A 23,842-nucleotide genomic window follows, 5' to 3' on the forward strand; every position below is an offset into this window, starting at 1 on the left:
GAGGCAGGCTGGGAAGCGGCGCCATATTGGCGTCGGCCGCGCTGTATTGTCATAAATAGAGCCGGTTTTGTGGTGTTTTCACTACTCGGTTGGATGCCTCAGCGGTAGTGAGAAAGTGAGCTAGCGGGCGAGCTACAAGCGACCTGAGGAAAGTGGACAGGGAGAAGGGAGCAGCAACAACAGGACTCCAGAGCGAAAGACACTCGCTGGAGACGGAGACGCAGGAAGCGATGAAAGAGATGTCTGCGTAAGTGGTGGGGGGCGGCGGTTGGGGGCGAGGCAGATAGGGGTGAGCTGGGGTGGCCAGCCCTGGGCCCAGTTTCTATTCCCTGCCCCTTGCACCCTGCCCACAGCTCGCCCTAGTAGTCTCCTTCCCCGCTCCCGGCCGGTCTGCAAGGGCACCTCCCCTACACTCGGCGGCTCACCTGGCCGCCCCTATACGGACTTGGGGACTCCTGGAGTCCCTATCTGCCCCCGGCTGTCTCGCCTCTGAGGACGCCCCCAGACAAGGATGAGGAGGGAGAGAGGCGTGGGTGTCGGTAGGGAGAAACTGTCGGTCACTCTCCTGCCCCCAGCACTGTCTGAGCCCGTCTGCTCCTGTCTGCATTGGCGCAAATACCATCCCCCTACCTCCCCCTCCTCCCTTCGCGCCCTGCTTTCTTCAGGTCTTCAGGAGTTAAAGACCTATCCCAGCCCATGGGTTTCTTTTTAATAAAGGCTAAGGTCTTTTAGCCGCCGTGCCCACCCTCCCAACAACCCTCTGCCTCCCCACCTACCCACAATATCTACTAGTCTGTACCTCCTGTTCACACTTTGATAAGTCAGAAACAGTTTCCATGTTTGGCTAGATTTTGATGTAGCTTCTTACATTTTGGTTTATTAGGAAGTAATTTAAATATTCAGAAAAATGCAGAGAATAACATAAGCTTCATTTGTGTAGCCACCACCCATTTCTCCAAAGCATAACATTATATATATGTGTGTGCGAGCGCGTGTATGTGTGTATATATTTATATATGGGGTGTGTGTGGATATATATGTGTGCATTTCTTTATTTAAAAGAAGAATTCCAAATAGGGGACTGAAGGACTCTTCCACCTCCTTCTCTGGTCCCATTCATCTCCCTCCCTTGAGGTCCCCACAGTCCTGAATTTGATGTTTATTGTTGCTGCATGGTTTTGTTTGTTTGTTTGTTTGTTTTTTATGCTATTACTACATATTCATGTATGCATAATGACTGACATTGTTTTACTTGTTTTTAAACTTTATATGACTATTATACTGTCATTCCGCAGCTTTTTTAGAGCAAACATGGTGTCTTTGAGCTTTGTTTATGTTGATATTTTCTTTCAGTTCTAATTAATTCCTATTAATTCCATTATAGGGATACACCCTAGTTTAGTCTTTTTCCTGTTAGTGACTATTTTAGGTTCTAGTTTTTAATGTTACAGTATGGCAATGAACACTTTTTTATGTGTCTCCTTGTACACTTTTAACTAGAATTTCCCTAGGGTGTTTGCCTATAAGAGAAATTGATAGGTTGAAAGGAATGTGAGATTCTGTTGTTTTTTCCTTCCCTCCCCCAGTCTAGATGAGGGAAGTTCAGAACTCCAGATTTGAATTTTAGGTCCAGTAGGCACTTAGATAGCCAACTTTTTGGACATACAGATAAGAAAGTGAGACGCAGGATTAGTGTCAGAACTGAAGTGGTTATAGAGGGGAGAATGGAATGGTGGAAAGAGGTTTTGGGGTTCAGATTCTCATTTTTCCTCTCATGTTTTTGGTAGGGGGAACCATTTTTAAATTTCTTTATTTTAAAATATTAAGGGGGTACAAGTGTCTTTGTTACATGGATACCATGTATAATGCTTAAGTCAGGGCTTTTGGTGTGCCAGTCACCAAAATAGTGTTCATTGCACCCAATAGGTGAGTTTTTATCACAGGCACACACCCACTCTTCTCCTCCTCGGTTTCTTCTGTTGCTTTGTGCCTGTGTATACCTATCTATTAGCTCTCACTTATTAGTGAAGACATATGGTGTTTGATTTTCCATTCCTGAGATACTTCACTTAAGATAGTGATCTCCAGTTCCATCCATGTTGCTGCAAATGTCATTATTTCATTGCTTTTTATGGCTGAGTAGTACTCCCTGGTATATATATGCCACAGTTTCTTTATCCACTCATGAATTGGTGAGCACTTAGATTGATTCCACATCTTTGCAATTGTGAATTGTGCTGTGATAAACATTTGAGTGCAGGTGTTTTGTTTTTTGTTTTTTTTTATAAAATGACTTTATTTCCTTTAGATAGATACTTAGCAGTAGGATTGCTGGATTGAATGGTAGGTCTGCATTTCTTTGAGGACGTTTCATACTGTTTTCCGTATTAGAGGTCATACTAATTTGCAGTTCCACCAACAATGTATAAGCATTCCTTTCTCTCTGAGATACACTTAGCATCTCTTGTTTTTTGACTTTTTAATAATGCCCATTCTGATGGGGTAAGGTGGTATCTCATTGTGTCTTCCTCTTTTTGAACTTGAGGTAGTTATCTTTAAAATGGCACTTACTGAGTCCCTACCTGTTAGGGTTATTATTTTGATTAATTAAATGATAATATATAAAGAATGAGTCTGTCCTATACATTTACTATATAGGACACACACAACAAATGCAATACCAAAATACATCTCTTGTTCTTAGAGGTAAAAAGCCAAATCTTTAAAAATAAATTACAACTTGAAATAACTAATTGAAATTTTGTTTGTTCAAAGTAAATACTGAAGAGAAATTATAAAGTAACTGATATTGATGTTTCCCTTTTGTTTCTTTGAGTCATTTTGGAAGGTATATAGGCTATTTTTATCTTCCATTTGATTTTCCCTATGTAATGAAATTTTTAGCTAAAGAGCATGCCTTTCTCATTAGTGTTAAGTCAGTGTTTTGACCAGTTAAAATCCCAAAACAGTCACTATTGTTTATGTTATTTTTTTACAGGGCTAATTTATTCAATTTAAGACTATATTCTTGCTATTTGTACTAATGGCTCTTCATGAAAGCATGGTGAACATAGATGATAGGGTTAGTTGGTTAGCGTGTATGTTTTTACTTTACTTTCACAGCAAAATAAAAAGTTTTACCAACCCCTGTTGGTTCCAAAATTTAGTTTAAAATTCTTGGTCTGTGTAAACCCAGCATCTCAGACCTTCTGTTATACTTTTTTCAAGACTGTAATTTCCTGATGGCTAGGGTCTTTGGAGGGTGGCTTGTATTATATCCTATAAAAGGTTGCTATATAGTGTAAAGAATTTGATAATTAATCTATGTGAAAATGGTATAGTATAAAATAAAGAGAACAGTATAAAATAAAGAGAACAATTAACTACTGTCACAACATGTTAGGACTGTAAACTCAGATTCAAGCAAAGGATGTTAATACAGGTTTCCCAAGGACAAATCTAGTTGTGATTTCTTTTTAAAAGCCAGATTATTTCACAAGGACCTTCTAATGGGATGTTTTTGTTTCTTTTCTGGGGGGGGAAACCCATTGTTTTACTAAGAGCTTTCTTTCAAGTGGTTGACTCCTTTTCAAAGATTCTAGAATCTGGATAGTACTTAAGTCTGCAGGGTATAGAGGAGGTAGCCCTGGCAGAGATCCCATTCAGGTTCTTTGCATTTGAGCTGAGTGATATTGGTACAGTTGTCCTGATGCCAACACATGCTGTTTTTGCTTGAAAAGACATCTTAACCATGAAAGCGAGAGGCCTTATGAATAGCCCTTCATAAACATAAACACAAAATACCCATTTTTCCTTTAAAAAAAAAAAGTACCTGTACCTCCTCTTAGCACTAAGTAAGCTTTTAAGGTAGCTAAATTAATATGAGTGAATTGAGAGATTCAGTGTATCAGTATGGTATGATACTTAAAGTTTTTTCTGCTGTTTCATTTTTTTTAACAGAAACACTGCGCTGGACTGCCAGCGTCAGCAAAAGCATTATGGAATTACCTCTCCGATTAGTTTGGCATGTCCTAAAGAAATCGATCATATTTATACACAGAAATTAATTGATGCCATGAAACCATTTGGAGTGTTTGAAGATGAGGAAGAATTGAACCACAGGTATGTCATTGAGAACTCTAAAATATTTTGTAGTACATTGTTTCAGCATTAATTCCACAAACATGTATTGAGTATCTACTATGTTCCTGCATAGGGGTACAGAAATGACGAAAAGAAGATTAATCTTGGCCTTCCTAGAGCTTACATTGTAGGTGGGGGTTAGAGAAAGAGATTAACAATTATCCAAATAAGTAAAATAAATAGAGTGTTACACATAAGAAGTGCTGCTGAGAAAAATAAAGCCTAGGGGTAGAGGTTTTCATTGAAGGCCTCATTGAGAAAGTCACATTTAAGTGAAAATTTGAACATGAGGGAGGGAGCCATATGTATATTTGAGGGAAGATCCTTCTAGGCAGAAAGCCTGAGGTGGGAGTATACCTGGTGTATTTGAGGAGTACATAGCAAGATATCCTGGATATCTGAAGCAGAGCAAGTAAGTAGAAAAATATGGGATTAAAGAAAGTGAGGTAGGAAGGAGCTTGAAGGACAAAGGTACTTAGGACCCTCTAAGGCATTGTAAAGGTTTGGTTTACTGTGAGTGAAATGGGCAGCTATTAGGATTTTGAGTAGAAGATTGACATGATCTGACTCCGTGTTTTAACACAGTCACTCTGGCTGCTGTATTGAGAGTAGTCTGACAAGAGATGCAAGGGCAGAAGCAGAGTGACTAGTTAGCAAGCCATTATTGTGGCCTCAGAAGGAATTTATGGTGGCTGAAACCTGGAGGAATACAGTAGGGGGGTGATAAGTAGTAGAATTTTGGGTATATATTTAAAGGTGGGGTTGTTAGAATTTAATGACTAAGGAATGTGAGAGAGAAAGGTGTGAAAGATGATGCCAAGATTTTTGGTCTTGGTACCTTGAAGGATAGAGTTCCATTATCTGGAGAAGACTGAGGGAGAAGCAAGTTTGGACATATTTGGAGTTCAGTTTTGCATATGTTATCTTTGAAATGTCTAGACTACTTTTCTTTTTTAATATGTGGATTTGTTTATGCCTTTTATTCAAGTTAATCAGCAGATATTATTCTTTGGAACTTGCACTGGGAATAATGAGGAAGCATACAAGTAGTAGATTGCAAGTTTGTTTTAATAATACAAAACTGCTTTTATTAAGTAATATTTCATAGAAATTAGCCAATAATTAATTTACCCATTTTACTTATCCAAAGACCTGTTATTGGCAATGAGAGAATTCTAGCTTCTGTTGCCACATTGAATTAATTCAATAATAAATCCAAGAAAGTTGATAGTTCACTTGGTATCTGTAGCCTCATTGAATGTAAATTTATGATTTTTATTAGGATTTTTGAACTTTTAAGAGAGCTCAAACCCAAATTCTGTCATCACATTTATCATCTGTCACTCTTAGGGATCTAAGAATACCAAAGAGCTGTACCGTGTGTCCACAGATACAATATTCTTTTACTCTAACATCAACACAAAGGGCACTGCTTGTATGTTTATTGCTTTAATACTCTTTGGGTTTTTTTGTTTTAATCTAAAGCATGTTATTTTTTCTTATAGATTGGTTGTTCTTGGTAAATTGAACAATTTAGTAAAAGAATGGATTTCTGATGTCAGTGAGAGTAAGGTAAGACGAAACTATGTGGAATTCTCAGTTTCATTGTATCCTGGTCATTCATCCTAGTAGTAAGAGTCAGGAGTTGAGAATTATCTGAAAGACATTAAAACTTGGCTCTCTGGTATATACTTGGGAATAAATTGGTCAACAGTTGAATTTCTGACTAGATGAGGATTTACCCCAGAAGTAGCCAATATATAGCTGCAAGTCTACATAATTGTCTTATTTGACCCATATGTGGTGGGCCAAAATTTATTGATTTTTATTTTTAAATATTTATTTATTTAGAAACAGAGTCTCACTCTGTTTCCCTATTTACAGTGCAGTGGTGTCATCATAGCTCATAGCAACCTCAAACTTCTAGGTTCAAGCAATTCTCCTGCCTTGGCCTCCTAAGTAGCTGGGACTACAGGTACATGATACAACGTCCAGCTAATTTTTCTATTTTTTTGTAGAGATAGGGTCTAACTATGTTGCTCAGGCTGGCCTTGAAGTCCTGGCCTCAAGTGATCCTCCTGCCTCAGCCTCCCAAAGTGCTAGGATTGCAGGCATGTGCCACTGTACCCACCCTCAAAATTTAAATATCAGGAGATTTTACTTAAAAAGCTTGGTTTCAGACTTCTTATAAAATAAAATATCATATCTGGCAATGCTGGGCCTGCCTTTTTATGTGGTAAGAAGAGGCTTGAATGGGATTGGGCTCCTGCCTTCCAATGCCTCGTGGCCTCCACTTCTCCTTATTCTCTCTGACAGAATGACTCCCATTTATTAGTTTCTGTGTTTCTCATGTGGGATTCCCTTATTTGCATACCTCTTTGGCCCCATGAGAAACAGAAGTTTGCAAACCCTAACTTAAAACTGAAATATTTTCTCCCTCCTGTAGCTTAACTCTTTTTCCTCTGAAATTGAGTACATTTTCCTGGTTTTTATAGTACAGTCATCCCTTGGTATTCTCAGGGGATTGATCCAGGACCTCCAAGGATGCCAAGATCTGCTCAAGTCCCTTATATAAAATATTGTAGTATATATTTGCACATAACCTGTGCACATCCTCCTGTATACTTTCAGTCATGTCTAGATTACTTATAATACCTAATACAATGTAAATGTTATGTAAATAGTTTTTACTGTATTACTTTTTAATTTGCATTATTTTTTGTTATTTTTAATTTTTTTCGTAATATTTTTGATCCTCAGTTGGTTGAATCCGCAGGTGCAGAACTTGTAGATGCGGAACCTGCAGATACAGAGGGCCAACTGTATTTTGAATATAATTCAGTTTTCATAATTGCCTCAGAATTATCACTATGAATATTATTTTACTGGCTGTACTAGAATGAGGTAGGGCATGTTCAACTGGATGATAACATTTGCCCCTTAAGTGGCCTAAGCTGTTGGATTTTAAGTTTTTTTGTCTGTTTTTTATAGTTTTCCCATCTTTGCCTTAACAGCAATCATTTGAAAGTTAACATCTCACAGTTGTCACGTGTCTGGCTGTACAGTGCCTTTCTGCCCCTTAATTCTACGTGGATTTAGAAATTAGATAAATACGTGCCTAGAATTCCTCCTTTTACATATTTCATTATTTCTTTCTGTACCTATAATAAATATGTAGAATTGGTTCTTTTAAACAATGGACTCAGGTTATGAGTCCCCTAAGACTATAGTCATTGAGTTTAACGTGGTCTTTACACTATTTACGTTTGTTGCCAAAAGGCTGTCTGGCCCATTTCTGCACTGTCAGCAGAGTTATCAATAGTTAAGGTTATTGAAATGCTAGTCACAAGTTATGAAAAAATTAAATCAGTTTTAACATCTCCATTTAATAGGTAAAGTGATTGGTCATTTTCTACATGAATTATAATTCTTTTTCATTTATGTATATTTTAGTTTGGAAAATATGTAAAGGATTTGAGTTAAATCAAAGATCATTTGAATATTCTGCACACAATTGGAATATTTAAATCTCAGTAGTTTAGAACCCCCAATCAAATCATTTTAGTTAAATGTTGTGGCTGTAACAAAAATATTTAACACTGTGATTCAGCATATCATTTTCTCATAAGTCATGCAAGGGTCATTGAAAGTAGAAAAGTAAACTGTAAGGTTTTTTAAGGTCATAGCTTCTCCATCTTTTTGATTTACTAGTCAGTAAATACCCTGACTTTCTGGCTATAAAATTATTTGTAATATTCTTGAAACATTAATATCCATTAAACAGAGGAAGTAAAAACAATATCCTAGTATACAGACACTTTTATTCAAGTTAATCAGCAGATATTATTCTTTGGAACTTGCACTGGGAATAATGAGGAAGCATACAAGTAGTAGACACAGTTCTCATCTTTGAGAAATTTAAATATGGTTGAAGAGGTGAGACTTACATACCAAAAAAAGATCAATAAATGTAGTATAAAAGAATTTAAAGATTATAATGCTAGAGGGACACAGAGGAAGAAGAGCTTGCTATGGAGGGAGAATAACCAGGGAAGGCTTCATAGAAGAGATGGAACTTGATGTGAAGTTTGAAAAATGGATGATACTAAGATACCTAGAGAGGATGGACATTCGGGGCAGGGACAGTGGCAGATGCAGGAGGTTGACTAGAGAAGGGGCAACAAATGTGAGGGATAAGCTAAGAATGGGTAAGAATGAATATAAGTTTGGGTAGTGAAGATAATGCAGAAAATGGAAATAGGGAAATCAGAAAGGGATACCTGGTTTTAATTGTAGGAAGATATTTTTACTTGTTTGAGGCATAGGTACTGAAGTGGATCAAGATGTGTCTGAGTGAAAATAAGTGATGGGCATTTGGAATTGGTTCTGAAGAGAGGTGAAAAGTAGCGTTTAATTATGGTGTAAGATAAGCAATATTAAAGTTGTTAGATTAGCTATGATAAGGAGAACATAAAAAAAAATGATCCTGATTCTGCAGAGCTAGAATCAAGAAATTAAATACACCTGTCACACAAACTACAGGAGAGATAGGATTGGACAAAAGTATCATGTTGTAGAAAACTGAAAGCATGTGAGTTTGGTAATTAAGCGTTCCTTGGTGACTCTCAAGTGATGAGGCCAAAGATAGGTAGTTGGAGAGGGCAAGTAGGGTCAAGTAATTAAAAAATCTTTTCCTTAAGATAAAGATGTGTGCATGTTTAGTAGACATGAATTTATTTTGTCTTTTAACACCCTCATTACTTGAAGTTGCAAACAAAAGAGCCCTGAAGTACTCATCTTAACAACGTTGACAAATATACTGTATATCCTTTGCTCAGTAAAGGGCAATAGGCATTAAGGTGATTTTTGTGGTAAATAATTTGAATAATTGAATGTCTTTTGCTTAATTTTTTATTTTAGAATCTCCCACCTTCTGTTGTGGCTACTGTTGGTGGTAAAATTTTCACATTTGGCTCCTATAGACTTGGAGTACACACCAAAGGTAACTGTTTTTCTGTGTTCTAGTGAAAAGAACTTTCAATAACAAACTCTTATTGTTCATAATTAGAAAATATAAGAGAACAAAATTCCCATTATCTCACTATTCAGAACTAATCATTAATATTTCTTATACTCATCTTCCATACTTTTGTACATGTCTGTGTGTACCTTAACGAAAATAAAATACATAATATACTCTTCTTGGTAAATATTGTATTTGTAGGAGCTGACATTGATGCACTTTGTGTAGCTCCAAGACACGTGGAGAGATCGGATTTTTTTCAGTCTTTTTTTGAAAAATTGAAACATCAAGATGGCATTAGAAACTTAAGAGTAAGTATCCTCTGACATTTAATATTTTGAACTTAGTAACAACTGCTTATAAAAGCTAGAGCTTAAGATTATTGAAATACTTCTTAAGAAGTTGCTGTATCTTGTTAAAAGGACACATAATGATTAAGAGCTTAGGCCTTATAGGTATATAGACCTGGATTTGCATCTAGAATCTACCACATATTAGCTCTTATGCATTGGTCAAATTACCTAACTCTGTGAGCCTCAGTTTTCTCATCTGTAAAACAGAGATGTGGTGTTAACTTTTTTAAAGGTTTTTCTAAGGATTAATGAGGTAATTTACATAAACCACTTACTGTGATATCTGATAAATGATTGGTACATATCAAATGTTGGGCACAAGTTCAATATACGAATCTAGGAATGGTTTCAGACAAGGAGGTTAAGAATTGTTTAGATTAGGGGATTAAGAAAGTTTCAGAAAGACATCATTTCTACTTAATCCAAACTATATTGACTATTATTATTTTTTATAGATTAGTCATGAGGTCTCATTTTTTAATTTCTAACACTAGTGCTCTTTCTAAATAATTAGTTTTCAGTTTAGACCCAATACATAGTACGTACCCAGATGATAGCAGTTCTGCTGGCCAGTTTCTGAGAAATATTTTTAGGAGGATAGTAAGTTAGATAACTGCTATCATAGCCATTTTGTGTATCTTAAATAACACAGGTCACAAAGTAGAAGTACTTACCTGGAATGTAAGACCAAGAACATTTTCTCTTTTTCTGTTGAGTTAAAATACAAATTGGGAGAAAAGATATTCCCATTATTGGGAGTTAGAGAAGATAGAGAAAAGTTTATACTTATGTGTAATAATTGTTTTCCTCATTGTAGGCTGTAGAAGATGCCTTTGTACCTGTTATAAAATTTGAATTTGATGGTATTGAAGTAAGTGTTTAATATTTTTCTGACTTTATAATCGAACTACTTAACCCATAAGTTTTTTTTATTTTGGAGTCAAACTTGATATAGGTTCATATTTTTAAAAAATAAATGAGTCTTTAAATTGTCCCTCACCTCTCTCCTATTTTTTATTGACTTCTCACCATGGAAAATGAACCAACGTCTATCCCTCTATGATTTTTATACATACCCTTCTTATTCCTATACTCTCTTATTGAGTGTTTACATCATCATAACCTTATAAACAGTGTTCAGATGAACACTGTTTAGTATTCCAAATTACCATTTTAGTATACCAAATTACCATTTTTTGCTGCATGACATTTTGCTTTTTAGGGAATTAATAATTGTCTTGGGTTTTGTTTGCTTGGTTTTTATACTTATGACTAACTCTAGCCTAGTCTTTCCTTGTCTTCTAAATCTCCTCTAAATAACCTTAAATTTATCAGGCATTATGTCATCATCATCTTGGGGAAAAAAATCTCAGAGTGTTCTCACCTGCTCCAGTCTAACCTGATTGTTCTTCATGACTGGTATACAGCTGTCACCCTGACATAGTCCATTCCTATCATCCTAGAGTTTCCTTTTGTTTCTCTCTAGAGTTTTCTTTTTTCTTGATTTATTTTCATTTTAGTGAAGTTCATCCTAGCTTCCTAAGAAAGAGCACTTTTTTTGATGTCTTGCATTTTTTAAAAATGTCTTTATTCTTTTTTTTCAAAGACAGAGTCTCGCTTTGTTGTCCAGTCTAGAGTGCCATGGCATCAGCCTAGCTCATAGCAACCTCAAAACTGCTGGGCTCAAGCAATCCTTCTGCCTCAGCTTCTTGAGTAGCTGGGACTACCGCATGCACCACCATGCCCACCTAATTTTTTCTCTATATTTTTAGCTGTCCAAGTAATTTCATTCTATTTTTTAGTAGAGACGGGGTCTCACTCTTGCTCAGGCTGATTTTGAACTCCTGAGCTCAAACAATCCACCCACCTTGGCCTTTCACAGTGCTAGGATTATAGGCGTGAGCCACTGCGCCCAGCCCCTGTTCTTAACACTAAATTGATAAGTTGGCTGAGTATAACATTATAGGTAACCAATTTTTCTCAGAATTTTGAAAGCCTTGCTTCATTGTTTTCAGGCTTCTGTACTGTTATGAGGTGTGATGCCATTTTGCTTCTTCATTCTTTGTATATGACCAGTTTTGTTTTGTTGGAAGCTTATTTGATCTTTTTTTCATAATTGTAAAATTCATGATAAATATACTTTGGTATGTATCTTTTCAACCAGTGTGCTAGGCACTCAGTAGTTCTCTTTCAATTTGGAAATTCCTATGCTTCAGTTGTGGAAGTTTTATTGAATTCTTTGGATTTCTTGCCTTTGTTTTTTCTTTCTGAAATTCTAACATTTGTATGTTGGACCTCCAGGACTGCCTTTGATTTTTTTTTAATTTCTTCCTTCCCACTTATTAACCACATCTTCATATTTTTGTTCTGCTTTTTGAGGTTTTCTCATCTTCCAAACTTTCTATTGTTTTCCATTTCTCCTGTCATATTTTTAATCTTTTGTTTTGTTTTTTTTTTTTAAGATAGAGTCTCTCTCTGTCACCCGGGCTAGAGTATAGTGGTGTCATCACAGTTCACTGCAACCTCCAACTCTTAGGCTCAAGCGATCCTCTTGCCTCAGCCTCCCGAGTAGCTGGGACTACTGGCACATACTACAATGCCCAGCTAATTTTTCTATTTTTTATAGAGATGGGGTTTCACTTTTGCTGAGACTGGTCTTAAACTCCTGGCCCCAAGCAGTCCTCCCACCTCAGCCTTCCAAAGTGCTAAGATTACAGGCGTGAGTCACCCCAACCAGCCTCATATTTTTAATCCTTTTTTATTTAGTTGTTCCTTTTTATTTATGTATGTATTTACTTACAGCCTTAGACACAACATATTTATCTGCTTTCTTAGGTCTACTAGTTTTGTTACCACTTGCCCATCTGCTTTCTAGCTTTTATAGCTTTTGCTGTTGTCTCTTTTTGTTCTTTGTCCTAATGGGTTTTGCCTTGAAAATCAACATAAAACTCAACAAAAAACAAAATGAAATTTTTCTTGTATTTTAGAGAGGTTTTAAGAGGGGGTGAATGTAAATGTGTATTGGATCTTTCATCTTTATCTAGAAATCTGCTCACAAGGTTTTGATGTTTTTTTTTTTAAATGTTTGACATATATGCTAAAATTAAAATATTTTCCTTAATTTGAAATTTTAATTACCTTAACAAAACTTTACAATGATTTTCTCATGTGAAATTGTTATATAGGCCTTTTGAGGTTTTGGTAGAACTTCCCAAGCTAAGAATTTTTTACATTTTTAGGTGGGATGGGGCAGGATAAACTAGAAGGAGAAAAAGTAATATTTTTCTTTCTTTGTATCTTTCCAAAGATAGATCTAGTCTTTGCAAGACTGGCAATACAAACCATATCAGATAATTTAGATCTAAGAGACGACTCTCGCCTGAGAAGCCTTGACATAAGATGTATTCGCAGCTTAAATGGTAAGCTTCTAAGAAGAAATCTCAGATACCTGCTTGAAAACAATTAGACTAAAAAAGAGATCTTTTTGCAGAATTGACTGTCAATGGACTTTTTTAGGGATTAGACTAACTCATTTAAAAAGGATGTATTTGATTTACACTGTAAATCACACTTTATATAAATAATGGATCACATTAAATTTATCCTAAAAAACACAAATTTTTTTGAAAGTTGTTTATGTTTATAGTAGTGTTTCTCAAACTTACTGGTCACAGGACCCATTTATACTTTTAAGATTTATTGAGGTCCCAAAGAGCTTTTCTTTCTGTGGGTTATATCTGTCAGTATTTACCATTATACACATAAAAACTGAGAAATTTTTTTGAATTTTTACAAATTCATTTAAAAGTAGCAATAATCCCATCATATGTTAATATAAATTTTTGTGTGTGAAGAATGCCTTTTTTTAAAGAGCTTTTTGTAAATCTCTTTAGTATTCTACCTAATAGAAGATTGTTAGATTCTCATATTTGCTTCTACAATCTATTGTAATATTTTATTTTGGTTAACATACAAGAAGAAAATCTGGCCGCCTAGAAATACGTAGTTGGAAAAGGGAGTAGTGTTTTAGTAGCCTTTTCAGATAATCATGGATATTCTTCTTCAATTCTCCACCCAAACTTGACCAGTGACCACAGTTTCTTTTTTATCAGTTTTATTGGGGTATTATTACATGCCATAAATTTCATCCTGTTCAGGTGTACAATTCACTGGTCTTTAGTATAGTGTACAGAATTGTACACTTCCAATCTAATTTTAGGATGTTTCATCACCTCAAAAGATCCCTCATACCCATTTGCAGTCATTTCCCCTTCTGACTCCAGTCTCAGGCAACCACTAATTTACTTTCTCTATAGATTTGCCTTTTTTAGCCATTTCATGTAAATGGAATCATATAGCGTGTGCTCTTTTGTGTCTGGCTTTCATTTAGTGTAATGTTTGTGAAGTTCATTCATGTTTGTAGTTTGCTGAATGCAATTGAGTTTCTTAAAGGTTCACATATGTAATCTAAAACCATATCAAACTTGTTTTTACTGTGTTACATGAAAATCCACTGGTCTGTCTTGTTCTTTGTTTTTGTTTTGTTTTGTTTTGTTTTGTTTTGTTTTTTTGAGACAGGGTCTCGCTTTGTCGCCCAGGCTAGAGTGAGTGCCGTGGCATCAGCCTAGCTTACGGCAACCTCAAACTCCTGGGCTCAAGTGATCCTCCTGCCTCAGCCTCCCGAGTAGCTGGGACTACAGGCATGTGCCACCATGCTTGGCTAATTTTTTCTCTATATATTAGTTGTCCAATTAATTTCCTTCTATTTATAGTAGAGACGGTGTCTCACTCTTGCTCAGGCTGGTTTCGAACTCCTGACCTCAAGCAATCCGCCCACCTTGGCCTCCCAGAGTGCTAGGATTATAGGCGTGAGCCACCGCGCCTGGCCTGTCTTGTTCTTTGAATGGTTCTTTTATCCGTGATGATTACAGTCATGCCATGGTCATTTGGGAAATTTTGGGTCACAAGGTATTTGGATTTTCCAAATGTTAACACACATTTCATTATAAAATATCAAAAAATTAGCATTCATTAATATCACTACTAATGTTATCAGAAAAGTTTTTTTTAATTTTTATTTATTTATTTGGAGATAATGTCTTGCTTTGTCGCCCCAGCTAGAGTGCAGTGGTGTGATCATACTACAACCTCGAACATCTGGACTCGAGATTCTCCCGCCTCTAGCTGGGATTACAGGCATGCACCACTACAGACAGCTAATTTTTTAAGTATTTTGTAGAGACAGGGTCTTGCTGTGTTGCCAGGGTGGTCTCAAACTCCCAGGTTAAAGCAGTCCTCCCACCTTCGCCTCCCAAAGTGCTAGGATTATAGGCATGAGCTGCCATACCCAGCCTAGAAAAGTCTTTTAAGTATGGGAAAGTTCATGGTAGCAGATACAAGTTATCCAAAATTCTAATTTAACTTGAAAGGTTAACTTGAAAGGTTGCATTATTGGCAACAAATTTCGTCATTCGTTTTCCTTGAAGTAAGGAGCTCACTTTGTTCATCTTTTAGGAAATAGCTAACTGTGAATAATCATAATTTATCTGTCAGTCATTCTTTCAAGTACAACTGGTGTTCCTTGAAAAAAGCAGGTAGTTCAGTTTACAACTCAAACAATCTTAAATGTTCTTTTCGCCTTTTTTAACTGTAAGTTTGTGGCAGTGAAGATACATTGCTAGTATGGTTTGTCTTCGCTATCTTGATTCACTGCCAAGATACTAGCGGTTTTATCCACCATTGCTTTTGTACCATCAGTGCAAATGTTAACATGGTGAAAAAAGACAAAGCCTTAGTATCATTATGAAAATAGGTTTGATCTCACAGATTCCTAGGGGTGCATAGACCATACTTGGAGAACCACTGGTTTACAGTGTCTTTTGTTTAACTTAATCATTGCACTTTGCTGTATTTCCAGATCGTAACAATAAATCACAATATTTGTAGAAAAGGTTCGCATTGAAGTGATAACAGTTTTATAACTTGGAGGTGTTTGATTAATAACGTCAAACATGGAAAGAAACTAAAAAAAATACTCAAGCCCGTCTCTATTTTAATGTTGGATTGCATTACCCATGTACTGTTTAATTTTTTTAAAGCAAAGTGATTTCTCTTATGTAAGTGCTAAATTTCCAAATACGTAAAGAACATAAACCCTGATGTTTATAATCTTTCACAATTTTAATATTTGAGAGTCTAGAAGTTAGGAGGGCATTTGAATTAACTGAGTTTTGTTGCATAGTGAAAAATGCATGCTCTGTCTTTTTCAGGTTGTAGAGTTACTGATGAAATTTTACATTTAGTGCCAAATAAAGAAACGTTTAGACTCACCTTAAGAGCAGTCAAATTATGGGCAAAACGTAAGTATCTCAAGTCTTTTATGTTTACATTATAAAATTCTAATTTTTCATTGTCAAAGATGACAGCTCATATGGAAACTCTGAATCTATTGATACTGTGGGGGTTGAGGACCAATAAACTTTAAAATAGCTATTTTTCAGGTACAGTGGTTATGGTGTTCTGATGGTGTGACTCTCTATCTCTTTCTCCCTCAGGCGAAAACTAAAAGTCCCCTGACTTTCCATCTTAGGTTTCAGCCAGGCAGTCAGAGTAAGTCAGTAATTGAAGACTTACTGATCTTTAAGCTCCCTGTGGGCAGGGCCACCTTACACATCTTCATACCCCCACCAGCAGCAAAGAGTCTGGTATATACTGTAGTAGGTGTTCAAGAAATATATTAAGTGAAGAGCCTACAGGGATGCTTTTAACTTGTTTTTCCCTTATAGCACTTTTCCAATAAAACCTGGAACTGCACTAGTGTATATAGAGAGAATATGGTTTATAAAAGGCCCTTCACCTAATCCTGAGCTGGCACAACACATTCTGTATTATTTGTAATTACAGGCATGCCTTAGAGATATTGCAGATTTGGTTCCAGACCACTGCAGTGAAGCAAAAGTCACACAGATTTTTTGGTTTCCCAGTGCATGTAAAAGTTATATTTATACTCTACTATAGTCTATTAAGTATGCAATGGCATTATGTCTTAAAAGTACATACCTTGATTTAAAAATACTTCATTGATAAAAGATGCTAACAATCACCTAAGCCAGGGGTCCTCAAACTTTTTAAACAGGGGGCCAGTTCACTGTCCCTCAGACCGTTGGAGAGTGCAGCACACATGCTCACTGTGGGCCCAGGACGAGTTGGCTGCTAAGCAGGACAGGCAGCAGCAGCGGCTGAATAAATCAGATAAATGTCCTCAGCGGGCCTCATGTGGCCCACAGGCCATAGTTTGAGGACGCCTGACCTACGTCTTCAGCAAGTTGTAATCTTTTTGCTGGTGGAGGGTCTTGTGTTGGTGTTGATGGCTGCTGACTGAAAAGGGTGATGGTTGCTGAAGGTTAGGGTGGCTGTGGCAATTTCTTAAAAAATAAGACAACAGTAAAGTTTGCCACTTGGATTGATTCTTTCACGAAAGATTTCTCTGTAGCATGCTATGCTGTTTGATAGCATTTTACCCACAGGTAGAATTTCTTTCAAAATTAGAGTCAGTCCTCTCAAACCCTGCCCCTGCCTTATCAACTAAGTTTATAGAATATTCTAAATCCTTTGTTGTCATTTCAACAGTGTTAGCTGCATCTTCACCAGGAGTAGATTCCATCTTAAGAAGCCACTTTATTTGCTCATCTGTAAGAAGCAACTTCTCATCCATTGAAGTTTTTTCATGAGATTGCAGCAAGTTAGTCAATTCTTTAGGCTCCACTTCTAATTCTAGTTCTCTTGCTGTTTCTGCCACATCTGTAGTTACTTCTTCCACTGAAGTCTTAAACCCCTTAAAGTCATCCATGAGTGTTGGAATCAACTTCCTCCAAATTCTTGTTAATGTTGATATTTTGACCTTCTCCCATGAATCACAAATGTTCTTAATGGCATCTAAAATGGTGAATCTGGCCAAGCACAGTGGCTCATTCGTGTAATCCTAGCATTCTGGGAGGCCAAGGTGGGAGGATCACTTGAGCTCAGGAGTTCGAGATTAGCCTGAGCAGCAGTGAAACCCCATCTCTGCTAAAAATAGAAAAAATTAGCCAAGTGTGGTGGTATGGGCCTGTAGTCCCTGCTGCTTGGGAGAATGAAGCATGAGGATTGCTTGAGCCCAGGAGTTTGAGGTTACAGTGATCTGTGATGATACCATTGCACTCTAGCCTGGGTGATAGAGCAAGACTGTCTTAAAAAAAAAAAAAAGAAAAAGAAAAAAACACACACACAAAAGAAGACGAAAATAAAGCAAAAACCCCAAAACAAAACAAATAGAGATGGTGAGTTCTTTTTATCTCTCTCTTTTTTTTTCTTTTCTTTTTCTTTGTTTTTTTTTTTTAATGTAATAGCCTACAGCACCCCGTATTTCTAGGCAGTCTCCCATCCAAGTACTAACCAGGCCCAACCCTGGTTAGCTTCTGAGATCAGACAGTCGGGCGCTTTCAGGGCAGTATGGCCGTAGACTAATCCTTTCTAGAAGTTCTCCAATTGATTTTGCCCAGATCCATCAGAGGAATCACCATGTATGGCAGCTATAGCCTTATGAAATAGATATCTTAAGTGATAAGACTTGAATGTCAAAATTACTCCTTGATCTACAGGCTACAGGATGGATATTGTGTTAGCAGACATGAAAACAACTTTAATCACCGTGTGTATTTTCATCAGAGTTCTTGGGTGACTAGGTGCATTGAGCAGTCATATTTTGAAAGGAATCTTTTTCTGAGCAGTAGATCTCAACAGTTGGCTTAAAATACTCAGTAAATCATGCTGTAAATAGATGTTCTGTTCTCCAGGCTTTATTGTTCCATTTCTAGAGCACAGGCAGAATAGATTTAGCATAATTCTTAAGGTGGTAATGGTAAATGAGCATTGACTTCAACGTAAAGTTATCAGCTGCATTAGCCTCTAATAAGAGATTCAGTTTGTTCTTCAAGGCCAGGCATTGACTTCACCTCTCCAGCTATGAAAGTCCTAGAGGCATATTCTTCCAGTATAAGGCTGTTCATCTACACTGAAAATCTGTTGTTTAGTGTAGCCACATGAATCAATGATCTCTTAGCTAGATGTTCTGTATAACTTGCTATAGCTTCTACATCAGCGCTTGCTGCTGTACTTTTTGCACTTATATTGTTAGGGAGATGGTTTCTTTCCTTAAACCTCATGAACCAGCCTCTGCTAGCTTCAGATTTCTTCTGTACCTTCCTTACCCTTCATAGAATTGAAGAGACTTAAGGCCTTGCTCTGGATTAGGCTTTTGCTTCAGGGAATGTTGTGGCTGGCTTGATTTTCTATCCAGACCACTAACATTTTCTCGTATCAGCAATAAGTCTGTTTTAGCTTATTATTTGTTGTGTTCACTCTAGTAGCAGTTTTAATTTCTTTTGAGAACTTTTCCTTGGCATTCACAATTTGGCTATTTGGTGTAAAGGTCCTTGCTTTCAGCCTCTTGGCTTTCCACACGCCTTCTTCACTAAGCTTTATCATTTCTAGCTTTGGATTTAAAGAGATGCACCACTCTTTCACTTGAACACTTAGAGTTTCTTGTAGGGTTATTAATTGGCCTAATTTCAACATTATTGTGTCAGGAAATAGAGAGACCGAAGAGAGGGAGAGAGACAGGGGACTGGCCAATTGGTGGAGCAGGCAGAACACACACAGCATTTTTCAACTAAGTTCCCATCTTATATGGGTGCAGTTCTTGGTAGCCCAAAACAATTACAATTGTAACATCAAAGATCACTGACCACAGATCACCAAAACAGATAAAATAATGAAAAAATTTGAAATATTGAGAGAATTACCGAAACAGGACATGAAGTGAGCACCATGCTGTTGGAAAAATGTTGATACACTTGCTCCACACAGCATTGCCACACACTTTCAATTTGTAAAAGCAGTATCTGCAAAATGCAACAAAGCAAAGCACAATAAACAAGATATGCTTTTACATTTAAGTAGTGCTGTACTTCTGGCACCAGATTTTACATAGTCTAAAACAACATTCTCCAATAAAACTTTCTGGGATTATGGAAATGTTTTCTATGTTCATTGTGAAATACCGTAAACATGTGGCCTTGGAGCACTTGATGTGCAGCTGAAGAACTGGAGTTTTAAAATTTTATTTCTGTAAATTTAAAATCATACAGTGTCCAAGAAAGTGTAAACATGGTCACACAAAAACTTGCACACAAATGTTCATAGCACCATACTTCATAATAGCCAAAAAATGTAAACATCTGCGTTTCCATAAGCTGATAAATGGGTAGAATATTATTTGGCAATAAAAGAATGACTGATACATGTCACAATATATATGAACCATGAAACCATTATGTTAAATGAAAGAAGCCACTCATAAAAGACCACATATTATATGATTCCATTCATATGAAATGTCCGTAATAGGCAAATCTGTAGAGGCAGAAAATATAATAGATTAGGGGTTGCTTAGGGCTGGGAGGAGGAATGGCAGTTAAAGGTTTCTTTTTGGGGTGATAAAAATGCTCTAGAATTGATGGTGTTGGTTGCACAACTCTGAATATACTAAAAACCATTGAATTGTATACTTTAAGTGGATACATTTTACGGTATGTGAATTATATCTCAATAAAGCGTTTACAAATAAAAAGAACTAAATAGCTACATGTGGCTTGTGGCCACCATATTGGACAGTATAGGTCTAAAAAGACCTTACGTAGAATTTGTCCATGGGCTCAAGTATCTTATATAGTTCAGATAAAGTAATTTGTGTGAAGAGATAACACAATTTGTTTTTCCTTACAGATTAAATACCATGTTTTATCAACTCTTAGGTGTATATTTTTCATATTTAACATACCAGAAAATTGGTATTTTGTAGTTTTTTTCTTTCTCACTTAGACAAAAAATAGTTGGCTATAAGAAACAGTCATGAGAAATGAGTAATATCAAATGGTGCATCCTACTTCATTGGAGGGAGAGCCAAATTCTGTGAAATACTGAAGTTAGTCCCTAACTTTACGCTTGATTTTAAAATACCCATGAATGTGATTACTAGTGAAATGTTCCTTCCTACTTGTAAATTTTCCAGATATCTTTCCTCCTTCCTTTCATTTCTCTCTCAATCTTAAATATTGAAAGATGGAGGGTTTCAATGTATTATCAGTGGAGTTCCGTTGAGCAGTTGAAACTGAGGCAGAGAACTGAAGTGTCTGTATTAGAGGGCAAAGTAAAGGGGTAAGATAAGCACCTTATGGTTTACTGATAGACTGTTGGCCTAATATGAAGGTCTGCTTATCAGTTTTAATGTTGTGTTTATAGGGAAAAAGTTCTAAGCAAAAGTCTTAAGAATGAAGTTATCCTGTTAAATGTTACAGATAGTAGGTCCTAACAATAATTAACAAACATTGATTTTCTAGGACGTGGTATTTATTCCAACATGCTGGGATTCCTTGGTGGTGTCTCCTGGGCAATGCTGGTTGCAAGAACTTGCCAATTATATCCAAATGCAGCAGCCTCTACTTTAGTTCATAAGTTCTTTTTAGTTTTTTCCAAGTGGTAAGTATTGATATGTGTACTTTCACTAACTTCTGCCAATGTGTAAATTTGTTTGGAAGTTTTAAGAGCTATGCATAGACCTTTTCTGTTGTTTTATATCCTTTTTTAAATTAAAAATTCAAAACATATTAAATTTGAGTCAATGGAGTGACATCTAGATGGCACATTTTCAGGGATCTGTAAATGTGGGTCTTTAACTTAGAAAAATAGTTACAATAGATTTGGCTCTGCAAATTACTAGCTATGTAGAGGGTAAGCTCTCCTTATCTGTAAAATGGAGATGATAATCATAGCTACCACATTTATTAGTATTTTCAGTAAATGTTAGCTATTGCTGTTATTAAATTATCTAAATTAAACCCATGAAAGCAAATGAGCAGGAAGAGAAAGACTCCAGTGTAAATTAGTTATAGCTAATAGGCAAAGTAATACTTGCCCTTTCAGAGAACACTACATTAAAATAAGTAGGCTTTCCATTATGTGTTGTCTTCCCTTGCTTTTCTTCCCTTCCTTTTCTTTTTTAATACAGAAACCCTGTCTTTTTAAATATTGAACTGTATGAAGTTTTATGAAGTTCAATATTGAACTGTATGAAGGTTGGAATAATCTAATGATTTTAAAGTTTCATATAGTATGTGAATTAATTTGTTTTATTCGTGTTAGGGAATGGCCAAACCCTGTGCTGCTGAAGCAACCAGAAGAAAGCAATTTGAATTTGCCTGTCTGGGATCCTCGGGTATGTGATTTATTATGAAATTTCCTTAAACCTTTTAGGAAAAGGATGTTTTTCTGAATTACAATCTAGTTAGAGATAATTCCTCTGGTCCCTGCTGATCTTCGTTCTGTGTAACTATAGTCCTTTTCCTCCCTCTGCTGTGTTTTTTGGTGCAGATGATTTGGATCACTAATGCTAATCCAAATGTTATGTCATTAAAAATTCCCCATATAAGACAAGTGGGCATATCAACCACAATGTTATCCATTGTGAAAAACTATCTCACAAGTAATTAGTTACTACTAATAAAGTACTGAAGTATATGAAAGATTTACTTTGTGGTACAATTTAAAGCAGATTCATGATTCTAAGATAGCATAATTTTCACCTGCCTTGCATTTTAATTTGTTTTTAGAGTGTGTGTTCATTCCTCTGGGTAACCAAGGGGAAGTCATCCATTGAGTAGTAAGTGCAGAAAAAGGATTGAGAACCACTGGACCAGATAATGCATTTTGCGGTTATGATACTGTATTTACTTGATTCTATTATAAAAGATCATTGTTTATAAGATGCACCATCAATTTAACAGCTTTTCTGAGGAAAAATAAACTTCTGTGTAGTTTCCATTGACTTTGACTATCAGACACATCTGAGTTTAGAAATAAGTGTAGTGGAGGAGAGGAAGTGTATGTGTTAGAATTGAGGAAATGTAGTATTAAATTTATATTTCATATTCTTCAGACTTTTGGGGAAATGAAGTGAGGACAACTGAAATAGGAGAATAGATCAATTATTCTGCTTCTAATTTCACAGGTAAATCCATCAGATAGGTATCATCTCATGCCCATAATCACCCCTGCCTACCCACAACAGAATTCTACGTATAATGTGTCCACATCAACTCGAACAGTAATGGTAGAAGAATTTAAACAAGGTAAACATGTTGGCCCTATTGTCCTTTACATATTCCCACAAGTTTTTGGTTGACAACAATTTTATTCTCTAATGCAGCTGTAAATTGGCAGTTATGTTATATAACACCTATTATTACTAAAAATGCTTTTAGCCAGGCAAGGTGGCTCATGTCTGGAATCCTAGTGACTCAGGAGGCTGTGGCAGGAGGATCGCTTGAGGCTAGGAGTTCGATGCTGTCTGGGCAACATAGCAAGACCTCGTCTGTAAAAACATGAAAAAAATTAGCTGGGTGTGGTGGCATCTGCCTGTAGTCTCAGCTACTCAGGAAGCTGAGGCAGGAGGATTGCTTGAGCCTAGGAGTTTGAGGGTACAGTGAGTGATGATCATAGCCCTGTGCTCCAGCCTGAGCAACAGAGCAAGACTCTGTCTCTTAAAAAGGAAAGAAAAAAAAATCTCTCAAATATGTTTTTTTTTCCCCTTAGTAATTAGTTTTCCAAAGCATATGTGATAATTTTAAGACCGAAAGTTGAACCAACCTAGTCTTGTTGAATTTAATTTTTTGTGTTCTGAGAAACAGCATAATATATTTACATTTTGTTACTCAGGAATTTGGTGGGATTTGAAATTTGGGGGTATAGTGATTTAAGAGCTGGTCAATTTTGAAAATCAGTCTTTTTTTTTTTTTTAGGTCTGGCAGTCACAGATGAAATTCTTCAAGGGAAATCAGATTGGTCCAAACTACTTGAGCCACCAAATTTTTTTCAAAAGTATAGGTATTTGAAATTTGTATTATGTGTGTATGTGTTTTTAAGAAGAATGTTAGAGTTGATATATCAGAGGTGACAGCTGTTACTTATATTTCTTAAGCAAGGTAGAGAATAGAGGTTAAACAGAAATCCTAAGTGATAAGAGAGTTTCTTTATACTAGTAATATTTAATCTAGTATTAGTGATTTTTGAAAGTGAATTGTTTTTTAATTGCAGGATCTAGCATTAGTTTTGTGAAAAGCAGCATATTTTAATTTTCATAAACTATTTGCCTGTATTAGCTTTTTTTTCATTGGGAGGGAGGAAAAAAACAAAGGGATGATGGAAAAGCAGACCCTAACAATTTTTC

General features: G+C 36.3%; 1 protein-coding gene and 1 pseudogene across 3 annotated transcripts in view; one reads left to right on the forward strand and one right to left on the reverse strand.

Moving 5' to 3' along the window:
• Positions 1-23,842, forward strand: part of PAPOLG (poly(A) polymerase gamma) — a 37,198-nt gene continuing 13,356 nt past the window's right edge. For all 3 annotated transcript variants that reach the window (XM_012764828.2, XM_012764829.2, XM_076000805.1), the window contains exons 1-12: positions 1-247; positions 3,961-4,122; positions 5,649-5,715; positions 9,064-9,145; positions 9,368-9,477; positions 10,337-10,390; positions 12,827-12,938; positions 15,789-15,878; positions 20,958-21,096; positions 21,760-21,832; positions 22,625-22,745; positions 23,415-23,499. In XM_012764828.2, the coding sequence (XP_012620282.1) occupies positions 231-247; positions 3,961-4,122; positions 5,649-5,715; positions 9,064-9,145; positions 9,368-9,477; positions 10,337-10,390; positions 12,827-12,938; positions 15,789-15,878; positions 20,958-21,096; positions 21,760-21,832; positions 22,625-22,745; positions 23,415-23,499 (1,112 nt within the window). In that variant the 5' untranslated portion in view covers positions 1-230. The remainder of the gene's footprint in view (positions 248-3,960; positions 4,123-5,648; positions 5,716-9,063; positions 9,146-9,367; positions 9,478-10,336; positions 10,391-12,826; positions 12,939-15,788; positions 15,879-20,957; positions 21,097-21,759; positions 21,833-22,624; positions 22,746-23,414; positions 23,500-23,842) is intronic.
• On the reverse strand, positions 17,905-18,021 carry LOC142870208 (uncharacterized; annotated as a pseudogene).

Source organism: Microcebus murinus, chromosome 3, assembly GCF_040939455.1.
Source record: "Microcebus murinus isolate Inina chromosome 3, M.murinus_Inina_mat1.0, whole genome shotgun sequence".
Taxonomy (NCBI): Eukaryota; Metazoa; Chordata; class Mammalia; order Primates; family Cheirogaleidae; genus Microcebus; species Microcebus murinus.